This window comes from Haliotis cracherodii, unplaced genomic scaffold (genome assembly GCF_022045235.1).
Source record: "Haliotis cracherodii isolate W230 unplaced genomic scaffold, xgHalCrac1.p SCAF_13, whole genome shotgun sequence".
NCBI classification, from domain to species: Eukaryota; Metazoa; Mollusca; class Gastropoda; order Lepetellida; family Haliotidae; genus Haliotis; species Haliotis cracherodii.
This window is the reverse complement of record NW_027266268.1, coordinates 17,309,830-17,327,500: the sequence shown is the minus strand read 5'-3', so window position 1 is coordinate 17,327,500 and position 17,671 is coordinate 17,309,830. Positions and strand designations below refer to the sequence as shown.

At 41.0% G+C, this 17,671-nt stretch overlaps 2 protein-coding genes across 3 annotated transcripts in view; one reads left to right on the top strand and one right to left on the bottom strand.

Moving 5' to 3' along the window:
* The first annotated feature begins 2,107 nt into the window (after nt 1–2,107).
* On the top strand, nt 2,108–6,768 carry LOC139458995 (uncharacterized). Its single transcript, XM_071240435.1, has 4 exons — nt 2,108–2,180; nt 3,701–3,728; nt 4,517–4,795; nt 6,593–6,768. Exons 1-4 carry the CDS (start codon nt 2,121–2,123, stop codon nt 6,670–6,672), a joined length of 447 nt encoding a protein of 148 aa, XP_071096536.1. The 5' UTR covers nt 2,108–2,120; the 3' UTR covers nt 6,673–6,768.
* An 8,128-nt stretch (nt 6,769–14,896) lies between these two features.
* LOC139459686 (TNF receptor-associated factor 2-like) overlaps nt 14,897–17,671 on the bottom strand; it is a 29,912-nt gene continuing 27,137 nt past the window's right edge. For both annotated transcript variants that reach the window (XM_071241308.1, XM_071241307.1), the window contains exon 8: nt 14,897–17,328. In XM_071241308.1, coding sequence (XP_071097409.1) covers nt 16,306–17,328 — 1,023 coding nt within the window. In that variant the 3' untranslated portion in view covers nt 14,897–16,305. The remainder of the gene's footprint in view (nt 17,329–17,671) is intronic.

The window sequence follows — 17,671 nt, the reverse complement described above, 5'->3', positions numbered from 1 at the left end:
AGTGCGGCGTCAACTTAACTGCTTGTCAAATATTTAGACATTTGCTCTGTAATCTTTAATATCATTGGTTGTAAGTAAGTCACTCCAAAAGACTTTAAAAGATGGGACTTGTCGTTACCCTGGCTGGCGCACGCACTCACGCACTCACGCAAAAACACAATTTCACCTCACCCGCATATTGATGCACTTTGTCTGGGTTCGAGTTTCTATAATTTCTATTAACATGTAACATGTACGTCGATAGTCAGATGCAATTTATTAATTTTGTGGATTTTAACCTGTTGATGATGAAATCATTTTGAGAAATTCGATTAAAAAATTATTTAAAATTATAAACTGGAATTGAATAAGGGAGCAGTTATTATCATAATGAAATTATTGTTTCGAGTCCTTGAAAACAAGTAAACAAATATAGAACATTGTGCTTCATACTTGACAGACTTCGGATAACAATTTTGATAATAAAAACGACAAAACCCTTTCATTATTCATTAGAAAACTCTGACAAAAACAGAGTCAATAGTTCGATTCCGACTAATTCATGAGCATGTGTTTATGAATCACTATCAGATAGAGATGGTACCAGGTGTTCGCGAAAAGGTGAGCATATCCTGCCCCACCGGTGGCACCCGTCACAAACACATGCAAAGTCATGCAAAGTCAATTCTTCACCGAAAAAAACACGGGAACATATGGTACAAGTCAAATAGGGAATTTCATCGGACATCATTTTTGTCACTGATGCTTCAAATTTGGAAAGGTCCTCCTCATATCTACCATAAAACGTTTTGAAAGCTTTTCTGAGTCCTTGAATGAAGGAATGTGAATATCGTATAAATGTTTCTTCAGTCATAAATGTTTTACCCTACCGTATGCCACGGACTATCACGCTCTGACTCAAGTAACATACGGTTTATACAGACGGAATAGCAGATTATTCCAATCCTACAGGTGTGTCCAGGTGTGTCCAGATGTGCCAAGGTGTGCCAAGGTGTGTCCAGGTGTGGCAAGTCATTATCAAGATGTAATGTTTTATATACTGGGTTCCCGTGTTGGTGCGAGGGAACTTGACGTCTAAGGTTCGAAGAATATGATATCATAATACGCGAATGTACCAAAATAGAAGGTCCTAGCTTCAGGCTAAGAAATAATTAATTGTTTCTCAGGCAATGGCTTTTTGAAACATAGTGCCAGCGGGTGGACTTTTTGTTCTATCATATTTTTTCCAAATTGGCATGTTGATTGATTGTTTGTTGTTTAACGCCGCACTCAGCAATATTCCAGCTATGTGACGGCGGTCTGTAAATAATCGAGTCTGGACCAGACAATCCAGTGAATAATATCATGAGCATCGATCCACGCAATTGGGATCGATGACATGCATCAACCAAGTCAGCGAGCCTGACCACCCGATCTCGTCAGTCGCCTCTTACGACAAGCATAGTCACCTTTTACGGCAAGCATGGGTTGCTGAAGACCTATTCTACCTCGGATCTTCACGGTTCAGCTTATTCTACGAGACAATTACACGCGCTCATCTTAATCTCTGTGTCTAAAAAACATACTATTGTAATTAAGTAAAAATATTGGTTTCAATTTTCAATGACCAAATTTGCAAACGGCGAAACAAGAACACAAACTCCTACAACTGTCATGATATCAACACACATGCCGTGCGCATGTAAAGGGAAGTAACTGCGTGCTTATATTGGATCTCGATATGTTTGATACTATAGATGAGGTGGTGAGGTGTAATTGGGTTGAACGTCGCGTTCAAGATTATTGCATTTGTACAGCGACGTGCATGCACGTGTGTGTCTGCTTGATTTTATAATGCTAGCCCACTGAGATACCATGCCGCAGTTTAACATGAATACCCTAGACACAGTATACTGACTTCGAGCCGACCTGTCCTTGTTTTAGCCCCTTGATGCCGCGCACCAAGTAACAACACTTAGACCCCAACCTTCCGCTCTCAGGGCAGACGCTCTCGAACTGAGGCGATACTTATTAGAGGACTTTATGATGATGCGCCGGTGACTGAGAACCAAGACTATTGTTTTTTAGCCTTATAAATTGTAGTATAAAAGAAAACGCTCACCAAAGATTCGTCAAGCAATATGATCCAGTCAGCAGTATTACTCGTCTTGGTCGTGGTTCCAGCTCTTGCTATGCCTGGGGTAGGTCTTGTCATATATTTACGTACGAGGTGTATATAGCGTTACATGAGATGACATTTCAGTATCCAGGCTGATTGCTGTGTTTTGCATTAATGTTGTACCTGATTCATCTGGTACAACCCAAGGGAGTTGACGATGAAGATGCGTGTTTGATCCAGCATTGGAAATAAAAAAAGAACTATTTGCAAAGTAAAATGAGATATGGCAAACTTGGAATCTGGTCCCTATGCAGAAGCTGACTCGCCCGCGCATGTCAATGTTGCACGTGCAGCACAAGTGCACTTTATAAATACAAATTCCGTTACAATTACACAATATCCATTTATGATTATTTTAGATAACTAAACACTTATTTCACTAACCTCCCCGAACAATAATTTGCAATTTGAAGATAAGCGCCAAAGTGTGCTTTACATTTCGTAATCAGGCGATGAAATCAGGTGGTCAGACTCGATTATTCACAAACCGCACCGTCATATGGCAGGAAGATTGCGGATGTATGGCTGCAAACAACAAACAAATAAATCAATTATTTGACATTGTTGCTTCATACACAGAATACTCAATTATTCACACTTATATTAATGTCGCGAAAGTATTCCTCTTGTTACTTTTGAATCAGCGTCTACAGCAGCATACAGTATTAGTGGTATCCATGATATTCTACAGGGATTCATGTGTAGAAATGGTATCAGGTAACCCTTGATATATAGAGGTCGGGTTGAGTATGTGGATAGGCGGATGCTTTCACCCACTGGTTTCGCTGGCCCAGATTCCATCATTCCACCATTCTCCCCTTGCTATGACATAGACTAACAGCAGAATTGTGCTGAGAGTGAGTGAGTTGGGTTTAACGCCGCTTTTAACAGTATTTCAGTTATATCACGGCGTGTCAGCTTAATATGGGAGGAAAGCCCGAAGTGATGCAGGTCTTTGATGATTACCACTTCGGTGAAACCCACGAGCACGGGTATGGTGCTGACAAACCTAGAAACATAATCGGGGCAAACCGGGATTCGAACGCACACTCATAGGTTTCTGGCACGTCCAATAGAAGGGACTCAACTCTGCTGAGCGAATCGCGGCGCCTTAGACGACTGGGTCACCTGTGCCCCCGAGAAGGGTCATATAATGTCATATAATGTCGAGTTCTTCAGTGAAGACCCGGCGTTGGGGATGCCTCGTGGTTAAAGCGTTCGTTCGTCACGTCAAAGTCCTAGGTTCGATTCCCCACAGGTGTACAATGTGCCAAGCACATTTCTGGTGTGCCCGAACGTGACATTATTGGAATATTGCTTAAAGCGGCGAAAAGCCATTCTGACTAATTTTATGGAATTTTGTGAAAAAATGTTTTGTTGGTAGAGCGAATGAGTAAATAAGGTTTAACATTACATATTGTATTTAACATATGAAATAATCTGAAATACTACAGCATTTACTTTATCACCTTCACTACTTTTGTATAATATGTGTCGAGTTGTAACATATTGTGAAAATATTGCTTTTCTGTTTTTACACAGCTGGCACGTGACACCGAACTCCAGACAAGTACGTCAGTCTTTCTACCTCTGAAACCATTTCCGAAATATAATCTACTGTAGTCATTGAAACCGGACTAGAATTGAAGGTTCACTTAAAGAACTTCATATGTCGTTTATATAAGTGAGTGAGTATGGTTTTACGCCGCTTTCAGCAATATTCCAGCAATATCACGGCAGGCGACACCAGAAATGGGCTTCACACATTATACCCATGTAGGGAAACGAGCCCGGGTCTTCGGCGTGACGTGCAAACGCTTTAACCTCTAGGCGACCTCCAGATTCCCGAGGCAAGGGAGTTAACTGGCACTGGACTTTTACAGTCAGTTGAAAGAATGCGGAGTGTGGTGTTAACACGTTTTAGGGCAGATCCAGGATTTTGGGTGCCCCTCGTCATGATATTGCTGGAATACTGCTAAGGCGGCGTAAAATCATACTTACTATTACTGCCGAAAACACTTACAGGATTATTTTTGCTCTTCGTATTATTATTCCCATGCCGCCGCGATTCGCTGTGCAGTTGCGTCCCTTGGGCACGGCAGAAACCTAGGATTGTGGGTTCGAATCCCGGTTCGCCCCGATTATGTTTCTAGGTTTGTCAGCACCATACCCGTGCTCGTGGGTTTCACCGAAGTGGTAAACGTCTGACACCTGCATCACTTCGGGCTTTCCTCCCACATTAAGCTGACACGCCGCGATATAACTGGAATAATGTTAAAAGCGGCGTTAAACCAAACTCCCTCACTCACTCGCTGTTATTCCCGTGCAAATAACAATATTGGTGTTTCTTCTCCACAGATGAAGACCCTTTCTCCTTCCCAGACATACCATTGTTCCCTGATTTATCATGGTCATGGGACTTGGGTTCATCCTCTTCCTCTGGATCTAGTTCGTCCTCCTCCTCTGAATGTGAATCATCCTCTGGATCCTCATCAAGCTCTTCCTCTGGATCCTCATCAAGTTCGTCCTCTGAATGTGAATCGTCTTCTGGATCTTCGTCCAGTTCCTCATCTTCCTCGTCGTCTTCTTCTTCCTCGTCTTCCTCTTCCTCTTCATCGTCTTCCTCATCTTCCTCAGGTACCCATTATCTGGATTTAACACATGCGTAATTCCTTCATACTGTTATGGGGGCGGTCGGGTAACCTAGTGGTTAAAGCGTTCGCTCGTCACGCCGAAGACCCGGGTTCGATTCCCGACATGGGTACAATGTGTGAAGCCCATTTCTGGTGTTCCCACCGTGATATTGCTGGAATATTGCTAAAAGCTGCGTAAAACCATACTCACTCACTCATACTGTTATGCTTTATGTAGGTAGCTGTGAGCAGCAGTTGATGGACCCCTAACTCTTTGACTCACGGCCATGCGAGTTGTAGAGTCATGAATTAAAGAGATCACGGTGACACCACTGGCACCCCAAAACAAAGTTACGTCATGGTGGAGATGGGACCCTAAACCAGTCCTTGTCTTGTCCCCCTAAAGCCGATCGCGAGCGCCAGGCAGCGTAACAAGTTCCAACTTTTAACGTCTTTGGCTATGGCACAGCTAGGGGATCGAACGCCAACATTCCACTCTCCTGGTAGACAATCTATCTACAAGAGTTAATTAAGTTTAAAGCCGATTTTAACAGTATTTCGGTTATATCACGGCGTGTCAGCTTATGGGAGGAAATCCCAAAGTGGTTCAGGTCTTAAACGTTAACCACTTTGAAACTAAAGAACATGGCTTTGGTACTGACAAACCTACAAACATAATCGGGGCGAACAAGGATTCGAACGCACAATCATAGGTTGCTGGGTTGCCCAAGGGAGACAACTCTGCACAGAGAACCGCGGCGCCTTAGACGACTGGGCCCCTAGTGTTCGCCATATCTACTTTACCACGAAGGCGGTCGAATTCTTACAAGAAAGCTACTTCAATGGTTCTTGTGTGTACGGAAGTAAAACCATAGCCAGCGGTGTGCACACTGTCTAAATTCAGCGGTTTTACGCCAAGTAAGCACGCCGGCTTTTACCTTTATACACGTCGCTATATAAGTGCAATAATCTTGGACGCGACGTTAAACCCCATTTCACCTCACCACCTTTTACCTTTATACCTTCATAAACGCAAAAAAATATTTTTAATTCAATTCTTATAAAAGGATAAGTTAACAAAAATAATTCAGACGTCTCTTTTAATCATCTAACACACATGAAATCACTGCCATCATTCAGCGCAAAAAAGCAACACGGGGGGACGGGGGGCCCAGTCATCTAAAGCGCCGCGATTCGCTGTGCAGAGTTGCGCCCCTTGGGCACGCCAGAAACCTATTACTGTGGGTTCGAATCCCGGTTCGCCCCGATTATGTTTCTAGGTTTGTCAGCACCATACCCGTGCTCGTGGGTTTCATCAAAGTGGTATCCGTTTGAGACCTGCATCACTTTGGGCTTTCCTCCCACATTAAGCTGACACGCTGTAATACAACTGGAATACTGTTAAAAACGGCGTTAAACCCAACTCACTCACTCAATAAAGCAACAAAAGCCCCGCCCACTCCATTATTAGCCAATTAGGAATAAAAGTCCGGTAGAAGGCGTGGCCAATTTAAACATAACCGCAAAACAAAAATACATGGTTAGCCATTCAAATGCCTTAGAATCACTTGCAAATTGTCTGTTTTTTAATTAATAGAATCAGACATGAAAAGGACCAGTATGCTCCAGATCCGAAATAAATTGATGGAGAAAAGAGCAAATGATTGTTGAGACGGAACGCTTTGGTTTGATATGGCGCTGACATGAAAATATTATTGCAAAACTGCAAAACACTTGGAACTCATGAAACATACAATTTAAAACTGGGTTACCGTTCTTGATTACACTTTTCTTACGCCAGGTGGCAGCATCGTGGACGCCGCCATATGGTCTGCGTTGATGCAGGACTTTCTGCTTGATGACGATGAGAATACCCAGTAAGTCAGGGGTTGGTGGATGCCGTTCACGACGCCAGGAGATCCCCAAAAGATTAATCAAGCCTGTTGTGACAGGGTCGGAATAAAATCTGCTGAGAAATACACTTGTGTTTTGTGCTACCAACTCCGTCAATTGTCAATCTCATTAAAATCAGACCTTAGTTCTTGCTATCGCTAAACAAAGATCTGAAGACATCCCATTACGGGTCACGTCAGAACGACCATTCATCCGACCAATCAGAGCGTCGCTTACCAGATTATGAAAGTGACAGTCGGAATGTGATTTCTAATCATGCAACCTCGAAAATTTTAACACGGGGTATTCCGAACAATAGTTACGGGTTTAACGACTGAATCCATACAATCTAGACCACCTATTAGCCATTCCAGAATGTTCTTTTGTTCAGGTTTAAAATTTGTAATCGAGAATTTGTCAAAATATGTTTCGTAGCGTAGTCGCCAATTTCAAATGTGTGCCGTAAAGCACGAGAAAGCTGCCTTCTGATTGGTCATCAAAGTTCGCGCAAGGTCGGTCTGACGTGACCCGTAATGGGATGTCCTCAGATCTTTGTTTCGCGGTAGCGAGAACTAAAATCTAATTTTAATGAGATTGGTCTGTTGTCTATGTTAGTGAAAGAGTGAGTGAGTTAGTGCGTGAATGTTGTTTTACGACACGGTCAGCAATGTTCCAGCTTTATTAGGTGCGGTGTGGAAGCCTAGTGGTTAAAGCTTTCGCTGGTAAGGTCAAAGGCCCGGGTTCGATTTCCGTCACGGGTACAATGTGTGAAGCCCATTTCCCCCGTGACATTTCTGGAATATTGCTAAAAGCGACGTATAACCATTCATGCTCATATATTGCACTGAAGAGGAAGGGCAAAAATGGCCATGCAAGTAATCGGCCTGTAAGTTGGTTTGTTTGTAACGCCGTACTCAGCAATATTCCAGCTATATGACGGCGGTCTGTAAATAATCGAGTCTGGACCCAGACAGTCCAGTGACTTGTATCATGAGCACCTACCCAAGCAATTGAGATACTATGACATGCATCAACCAAGTCAGCGAGTCTGACCCCCCAAATCCTGTTAGTCACCCCTTACGACAAGCATAGTCGCCTTTTATGGCAAGCATGGGTTGCTGAAGATCTATTCTAACCCGGATCTTCACGGATATCTCGTGCAACTGGTGGATGGTCAGGAAGCAGTACGCACACAAGTGAGAACTGACGTTTTTGACAACCCTATCTTTATTGTTGGTTTGTATGTTTGTTGTTTAACGCCGCACTCAGCAATATTCCAGCTATATGTGATCGTTTTGTTGACGTGATGTTAGACGTGGACGACGATTCATTTTTTTATCGAACGTTTTATGAAGCACAGTAACTTTTTTTCTGTTTGGATATATTGGAATCAATCATTATTAATGAATAATTCAACAATAACTTCCGATTTAACTTGTTTATTAAGCATAAACACAGAAACAATATTAGGCAATTGTCATAGCATGAGTATAATCATTCATCGCAATAATACAACTCTCCAAATCTATCATCAACCAATATAAGATAAGTACACGAAAAATAGCAAAGAACAATGAAGAACGAAGTGTTAATTATTTCGCGATAAAACATTGCTCTATAATGACGTCAAGCATACGCTCGCAACATATCATTATATTGGACGAAGTGTCTAGTGAGGATTTTCCCATAGATTTTCCCATAGATGTATTTGGGCAACACAGATAAACGTGATGGCTGAAAAATCTCATCCAAAAGCAGGCGAGATATGACAAGAGAAATATTGGGAGAAAAGGTACATCGACATAAGTATTGTGAGAATATGCGGGAAATACCCTCCTGTTCATGAAAAGGATTTGTCCAACTTTGAGGTCAGATTGTATTATGGGAGTCATCATTAAAATACGGGTAAAAATTTGTATAACGTTTATACATTTTATCATCATCCTTAAAGAATGTCGATATCTCATATAAGAAATAAACGATTCGTGGTAGTTGTTTATCGTACAATAAAACACTGCATGTTTATCCTCCCTGCAGTGTCTTATTGTACGATAATCAACACCCACTAGTCAATTACATGTTTTTCTCAAATAAGTAAACAGTAGTCTGGCGGTGGGCGTGGCTTCGTCACCAAATCAAATTGCTCAGAGTCAGTTGAATTTCCTTTACCAAGTAATGAATGTCCCACTGATCCTTGAATACAATGTCCAGCGGACTTTGAGTTTCTAGGAGGACTGTTCAATGCCAAGGTGGTAGCCATTTGAATGTTACACTTTGTGATATTTGCAGACTGTGGGATAAGTACAGGCTGATTGGTCAGAGGATCCGGAGGATCAAAAGCATGGCTGACACAACTGGAGTGAGTGAGTGAGTTTGGTTTTACACCGCTTAAGCAATATTCCAGCAACATCACGGTGGGGGACACCAGAAATGGGCTTCACACATTGTACCCATGTCGGGAATCGAACCCGGCTCCTCGATGTGACGAGTGAAGCTTTAACCACTAGGCTACCCGACCGCCCGACACATTTGGAAATAAATGGTGGTATACGCCATAACATTGGCGTTACAAGACGATGCTTGGTGTTTAAATGACTTCAATAAAACTTACGATGTCTGTAAATTGACCCAAGACATGTCCCTGACATTAAGGTGACAGGGTAGTTAGGAATACTGTCACAAGCACTGGTATTCCTCTTCAAGGAAACAGTTGCAGAAAGTGATGTACAGCTGTATTCGGAGCCGAACATCCTTTTATGAATCTTGGCAGAGTTCATATGGTTTTACGCCGCTTTTAGCAATATTCCAGCAATATCACGGCAGGGGACACCAGAAATGGGCTTCACACATTGTACCCATGTCGGGAATCGAACCCGGGTCTTCGGGTGACGAGCGAATGCTTTAACCACTAGGCTACCCGACCACCCCGAATCTTGGCAGAACCATAATAAAAAATGGAATACACCCAGAAATAGGATATATGTATATACACACACATATATATCATGTCATAATACTTTAATTAATCAAACAAAACATATCTTCAATGCTTATTTACAACATTTACAACAAGCCTGGTTAGCATAGAGACTCCTAGATATATAGTCAGAAACGCCCACAAACCTATATACACATATATACAAAGGACATGGGCTTAATTCAACCAATTTTCAAAGGAACCTCAGATTAGCAGGGTCATGCTGTACATACTTTTGTTATAGCAAGATTTGTTAAAGTTCGTCCAAAAGATATTGCTATAATTATTATTTTCCTTGCCTAGGAATTAATACAGACAGTCCAAATGACACATGGTTATGTTATGTCCCCCTTGACATACATCAGAACATCAGTTAGGGCGAGTGAATACAAAATACATCAGGAGTATAATCAAAAGAATAATAGAATAAAACAAAACACACACACATAGGCACACACACACACACACCATACACACAGATACAGGCACACACACACACACACACAGGCACACACACACACACACACAGTGGACAGTCATTCCACTTGTTCTGACAGATTAATGTTGGCCAGACCAATTATCTATTACTCAGTTCCGAAAATCACATAATATTTATCAACATGGTAAAATACAAAAGCTATGAGTAATTTTTGGAAGCAACCTCTGTTGCTGTGTCGCTCGCAGTGATACAGACATGACATCACTCTGGAACACCAAGATGCTGAAACCTATATTCCGGTGCAGAACAGACCAGGAGGCCAGTGTGTCTGAGTGGGGTATTCATGCTAAACTGCAGCATGGTATCTCTAGCATGGCTAGCACTATACAATCAACATTACTCAGACTGGTTCAAGCAACAACACCTATACACACGTCACTATACATATGAGTGCAATAATCTTCAAGGTTGCAGACAGCCTCCATGGTCTAGTGGTAGAGTGTCTGCCTGGGGTTCGATCCCCAAAAGACGATCATACCAAAAGACGTTAAAAGATGGTACTTGTTGTTACCCTATCTGGCCTTTGGCATTAATGGGCTAAAACAAGGACTGGTTGGCTCAGTGTCAGTATACTGTGTCTGAGTGGGGTATTCATGTTAAACTGCAGCATGGTATCTCAGTGAGCTAGCACTATAAATCGCCATCAGTCCGGACTAGTACAAGCAGCCACACACACACACACACACGTGCATGCACGTCGCTATATAAGTGCAATAATCTTGGACGCGACGTTAAACCCAATTTCACCTCACCTTCAAGGTTGCATAAAGCACATTGCACCTTATCTATTATAATTAATGGACCATACCACTATCACTCTGTATATGTAGAACTTCTTCTCATCGAAATATGGCTGAAGTACAGCTGATGAAACTTTAAATTTTAACATAGTTGCTTTACTGACTTAAGTATATTGAGAAGCTAATAAAATGTTTCAAATAAAATAAAATCTTCAATTTATTTGACATTCCTTTTTTCCAGATACACCAGTTTTCAAATAAAACCAGGATGAAACTAATATCTAATAGAACTTTAAGATGGGCTTAGCATCTGAACCATCTGCATCATTAATTGGAGGATACTCTGCGGGGATAGTTCCGATTTGTTAGGACTGGATGGCTCAGGGTCAGCATACTGTGTCTGAGTAGGGTATACATGTTAAACTGTGACACACCCACACACAGACACAGACACACCCACCCACCCCACCCAACACACACATATTCAGAGAAGAACACATACATACTTTTGTCAAATTGAGCCTTCTTAACATTAGGTTTTATCTTTTTATAGTTTGTCTGCAAGACCGACCAACCCAAAAAACAACTGAAATTAGAAAAAATATAACATGATTATTGACGAAAAACCATTTGGGCCGACTGTTTTACAGATAGGTATAATACAAATAAAATTCTATATTTTTACAAATAATAAATACAACAAATAATCAAAAATCATTGTTTGTTTGTCATTCATCAGTAGCAGTACTAATACAAAAGTTGAAAATAATTAAAAAAACAAATTTTACACACAATCTAAAATTAATTTTTTGCACAGAAAAATGTAAACGAATCATCAAAATATAAACGTCCATATGTTCCTGTATTTTGTAGGAGGTCTAAACAAATGGTGATAAGCTTTGGTCATTCATGGTGGAGTCATTCAAGAGGTACAACCAATACCATATTTGTGTTGCGTTTTGAAGAAATATTTCCTTTCGTGATAATTGAACATTGTCTGTTGTTTGGTGTTTGTAACGGGATGTTTTGTGATGATTACATTTGAGGGAAACTGCCTTGGTTACACTTTTGGATTTCTTGGATTTATCAATTTTTCTTTACGTGCTGATTGAACATTTTCTGTTGTTGGGTATTTATAACAGGATATTTGGTGATAATTACATTTGAGGGAAATTTCAAATTACACCTCAGAAGCATTAATAATAAATCATGAAATCATCATGGAATTAAAGAGTGTCCATAACTGTCAATGATGCTGGCCACCAGATTGTTGAGAAATCATTCACGTCGTTGTACAAAAATAATAAAAGGGCATGCATACTCCTCTGGGACAACTTTCTTGAAAAAATCTGTTAGCCGCATGAAAATTCAAAATGGTGGCCATTCCAGATAAATAGTCAGTCTGAAATAGGCAACATCTTATTTTCTGTTGATCGTATAGATTCGATTGTTTATTAAGCCTCTTAAAGTCTTACATTTAAGGCCAACAGATTTATCTATTACCGCGGACTGTAGAAAAATAATAAGCTCATTCAAGTATGGGATACGACTAGGTTCGGGCATAAAATTTTGTTTGTTTGTTTGTTGTTTGACGCTGCACTCAGCAATATTCCAGCTATACGACGGCGGTCTGTAAATAATTGAGTCTGGACCAGACAATCCAGTGATCGACATCATGAGCATCGATCCACGCAATTGGGATACAATTACATGCATCAACCAGATCAGCGAGCCTGACCACCCAATCTCATGTTTACGGCAAGCATGGGTTGATGAAGCCCTAGTCTAACCCAGATCTCCACGGGGCAATGGCATAAAATAATTGCTCTACACCTAGCCCGATCGTTCTTCCAGTGTCATATAAGTCCCATGCGATCTGTACACCATCCAGATAACTAAAGCCTCGTTATCCTTGGCTCGGGTTTCACGCACTGGCACAGCCAGTCTATACCAGTGTGGCTATCTAACTGGTACATAGTATAACTAGACTGTAAGCTTGGGGCTAGTTAGGTAGCATTAGGGACACTAAGTACCCTACACTACCGTGATTATTGAGCAGACACTGAACCCCATGCTGAGTGTCACAGCAGTGATGTCACCAATGTGCCTTGGTTGTGCCTTGACATTCACTCTTTTCCTTCTCTAAATGATGGTATGATGTTACAGAGAAGTTGTAGCTTTGCAAATTTAGCTTATCTGTGACAAAAATGAATTAATTGAAGCCAAGATTATTCAAATCGGACTATCCAGTCAAGTTTAATAGCAAACTTGTTTTGTTGGAAATGTCGGCCATCTTGGAAACTGGAAAATTTGTAGCATCTAACAAGTTTGCTAACAGATTTTTTCGAACAAGTTGTCGGACAAGAGTACCCATGCCAACTTGGGTGCTTGTATCAATTTGAACAATTATCCTCAATATCAACTTATCTGGGCTAAAACTGTAAAATATTGTAAATCATTTTGACTAACTGACTAATACAACAAGGAATTTAATGTGAAAAAAGTGCCATTCCCATACATTAATACAACACATTTTGGTGAGAGGAGGTGGACAAAATTCATAAGTAACAAAGTTTGAAATTCGACTCTGCATTTATAATTATTATTATCAATATTATTATCATTAATTATTAACGTTACATCCAATACAATAATATAAAATTTAATGTCACATCAGCCAAATTACAGCCATATTGTGACGATTCTCTGTATAGGTTCTGTTATCATGGTTATCGGTGAAATACAAGACACCTCTATGAAGCTATAACATTAGTTAAAGCTATATTCCAATTTTCAAAAGGTTAGACCATTCGCTGCAGTCCTTGGGTTTAATATCGGTCTCTAAGCAGATCTAGATAAATCCCTAAAAACTTGATAGACTTAGTAAAATGGGCTTCACATACTGTACCTAGGTCTTCACCTTACGCTTTCATACAAGACTACCAACACTCAGATATAATAGAAAAAAACAGTGTGTTGACTTCAACCAAGATCCAACTCCATGGGTGAACAAGCTTACAAGATCCAAATGCCAAAGATGCGTTTCTAGTTATGGTGAAAGGGGACCTAAATGGAAAAAAACCCACCAGTGTGTAACATGTTGAGAATAGCGTCCTTGCCTACTTTTAAGGACAACTAGACCAGTTTTGATCGAAATGACACAGATAACGCCTGTAATATTTGCAGGCATGGAGACATTTTCACAATTGCAGACTATGCAATACAGCCTCCATCCTTCACCAGATGTCTTCCAGCCAGCATAACTTTCAGTCGTAATTGTACCATCTACTACAAAACAATTCAATTTGAGTGGAGTGGCCAAATAAAACACTACAAATTTGGCAACTGGTCCCGATTTTACAAAGTGATCTTAGCGCTATGACTTCCATAACCCAATGTTTAAGTACGGGAGGTACGACTATCTTAGTGCTAAGATAGCTTTGTGGATAAGGGCGCTGGGTGTTGTACAATACAACCTTAGCGCTACAACTGTGATAAGTCTATGTTAAGGTATAGGAGTTGCTCTCACCTTAGTGCTAAGATCGGCTTTGTACAATGTTACCCTGGGGCCCGTTCCTCAAAGCGATCTTAGCGCGGCGATGATCGTAAGCCTTTGTAAAAGTATGGGACTTGCGAACATCTTAGCGCTAAGATCGTTTGTACAATGGTACCCTGGGCCCCATTCCTCAAAGCGATCTTAGCGTGGCGATGATCGTAAGCCTATGTTAAAGTATGGGACTTGCGATCATCTTAGCGCTAAGATCGCTTTGTACAACAGTACCCTGGGCCCTGTTCCTCATAGCAATCTTAGCGCGGCGATGATCGTAAGCCTATGTTAAAGTATGGGACTTGCGATCATCTTAGCGCTAAGATCACTTTGTACAACGGTACCCTGGTCCTTGTTCCACAAAGCTATTGTACCAGGACCTATGTAGAAGATCTACCAGAGCTGGACTACCACAAGTCTATGTCAGTAAGTGGGTGTTTGTTTGTAGTTTAACACCACACTCAGCAATATTACAGCTTAACGATGGTGGCCTGTAAATAATCAAGTCTGGACACGACGATCCAGTGATTGAAATTGTGAGCAATGACCCATAATCAATAAAGTCACTGAGTCCGTCCGATCCATTTTGTCGCCTCTTATGACAAACATAGGTTGTTGGGACCAATTCTGACCAGGACTCCTGCAGTAAGAGAGCTTGGTTGAACACCACATTAAACAGTAGTTCCAATTCATCACAGTGTGATGCAGGTTGTAGATTTTTAACATTTTCGTGAAATCGACAAATATTGGCATGGTGCTGACAAACCAAGGACTGTATTTAGGAGGAATTGACCTTGATCAGCAGATCCTGGTGCAGTTAAGGGGCAGAAGTTGCAGTAGATTAGTCAATTATGATGAGGTTATCACACAAACCATCACTTCAAAAACTTGGCCTACCACATTAAATCCCTGTCACATTATAGATTTTACACTTGGATTTACATTTCACATCTGACATTCAACCCTGATATCCATGATAATGTTTTGTTTGCTAGAACCTATAATTAATCTGTAATGTGTGAAAAAACATGAAGAACAAGCATACACCTAAATGAAAAAATCCAAACCATCTCAAATTTCCCCTAAAATTGTAAAACATAGTCTCCAATCCAGTATAACACATAGATGACCTCCACCGTGACCTTCACCGTGTGTGTAATAAACATTTCCAAATATGAAACCTGTTTCATGATATCATTGAACTGTTTTGAAGAAAAATTATCAATAGACACTGAAATGTGTGACAATATGCACTGCAATATGTGATATAGTCACTAAAGTACTTTGCAAATACCAATATATTCAAAGTCAGTGTTCACAAAGAATCTACTGCTGTACCAACTATAACGACTGATTTAATACTACTCTTTGTACAAGAGTGTGTGAGTGAGTGTGTGAGTGAGTGAGTGAGTGAGTGAGTGAGTGAGTGAGTGAGTGAGTGAGTGAGTGAGTGAGTGAGTGAGTGAGTTGGGTTTAACGCCGCTTTTAACAGTATTCCAGTTATATCATGGCTCTTTGTACAAGAAATATACAATATGTACAATATACCTCTGTAGATATGCCAGGTAAACAATTATGTAAATCAATGATAATTTAAAGTTCTGACTACCGGTATATTCATGATGCATGTAGTCAAGATTAATCAAGTCTTTTACCGGTACATCACTAGACATTTGCAGGTATATTGTGAAGGCCAATCAAAACATAGAAATTGGGGTCACATTCAAGATTATTGTACTAATACAGCAACGTGTGTGTGCCCCTGTATGCTTGTACTAGTCCTGATGTACAGTTATATACCACTCAGACACAGTATACTGAGAAAGCATAACACCCAGGTCCTCTGAATCGTCCTCTGCTACTTTTTCTGGGGCGGCGGTTGCGTCGGTAACACTCCTTTCAGTGGATTCAATTCTGTGTATCTTTCTAAACCCTCAGTCTCCACAATGATCTTCACAAAGATAACATCATCTTTGATGTAGCCCGAGTTGGTGTCCATAAGTCGGGGAAGGGGGAGAAAAAGAGGGCATCCACTCGCGATGTTCATCTCTGACACAGGCCTCCTGAAGGAGGAACTTGTTGGATCTGGTCGAAACGTGTCCACCATGTGTTCTCGGAAGTTCTGGTCAATCATCATCAACGTCACTTTCTGCTGGAACGGCCACGGCATCAGAGCATCATAATGTCCCCTCATGACAACAAAGAACAGCGAGATGTGGCTTCCCTTGCCCATTCCATCCCCATTTAGGTATATTCTTGCACACATTTTATATCCGACTTTCCCTGTGAAGAAGGCTGGGGAGTAGAGACTTGTCACTTTCCCTGTCACAGCCTCGTTTCTCTTCTTGGCCACATCTGTGATCCTCCACAACAAACTGCCATCGTAACTGGCAAGCTCCATGCACTGCATGCGAAGGTCGTGTTCCGCAAGCTGAATGTCCTTCAGAGCAACGTTCCTTTCAACTGTTTTGATCTTTTGATCCATCTGTTCGACTATTGTGTTCAACTGATCTGTTCTCTGACGTTCTGCGATCTGTTGTCGTTCCAAAGATTCAATGACCTGTAAGCATCTCTCAATCTCCTTGTGGAGGACTCCCATGATAGGCTCAAATGAAGACACCTTGGCCTCGGTAGCCTGAAGTCTTCCATTGAAGTTCTGGGAGTCATCATTGGGTTGTCTGTGATTTTGCATTTCCTGGACCTTTCTGTCGAGTTCATTGATGCTTGCCATGATCTGTGCAAGATCCCCTTGTGGCGTCAAGGCTGTGACATTACCATTGACCATTCTCTCCAGATTAAAGAGCTTGTCCATGATCCAGAAAAGATGATTTCCTTGAGTCTTCCCATTTGTCAGATGTTGGATAAATTTGTCAAGGTTCATCTGCTTGGAGGCAAAAAAAAGTCAAAGTCAGACCTAACCAAAAACTACCCTTTGCATAAATTAGGATAGACTTTAAAAAACAAGTAGAATGTCTCTTAGAACTCAAAGAACGCACAGTGATGATACCATTACACAGGGCATCACAAGTCATTTTATGAGCGCTTCAGCGACTTCCCCTAAATACAAGGGTGGTTTTGTGGTCGGAATTGAAAATGTGAGAATACACATTTTCAAGAGGCCATCCAGATTCTGCATGTTTCTGAAAACATTTCTTAAATCTTGAATGCAGAATTCTGCAGACTGGTGATGTAAATAATAGTATTCTTTTTACAAATGTTATTTA

What these genes read in the sequence shown, in the direction of transcription:
- LOC139458995 (XM_071240435.1), top strand. Translation starts at nt 2,121, where the DNA reads ATGATCCAGTCAGCAGTATTACTCGTCTTGGTCGTGGTTCCAGCTCTT. An exon ending in CAGCTCTTGCTATGCCTGGG is followed by an intron (nt 2,181 to 3,700) that starts GTAGGTCTTGTC and finishes GTTTTTACACAG; the next exon opens with CTGGCACGTGACACCGAACT. An exon ending in GTCTTCCTCATCTTCCTCAG is followed by an intron (nt 4,796 to 6,592) that starts GTACCCATTATC and finishes TTCTTACGCCAG; the next exon opens with GTGGCAGCATCGTGGACGCC.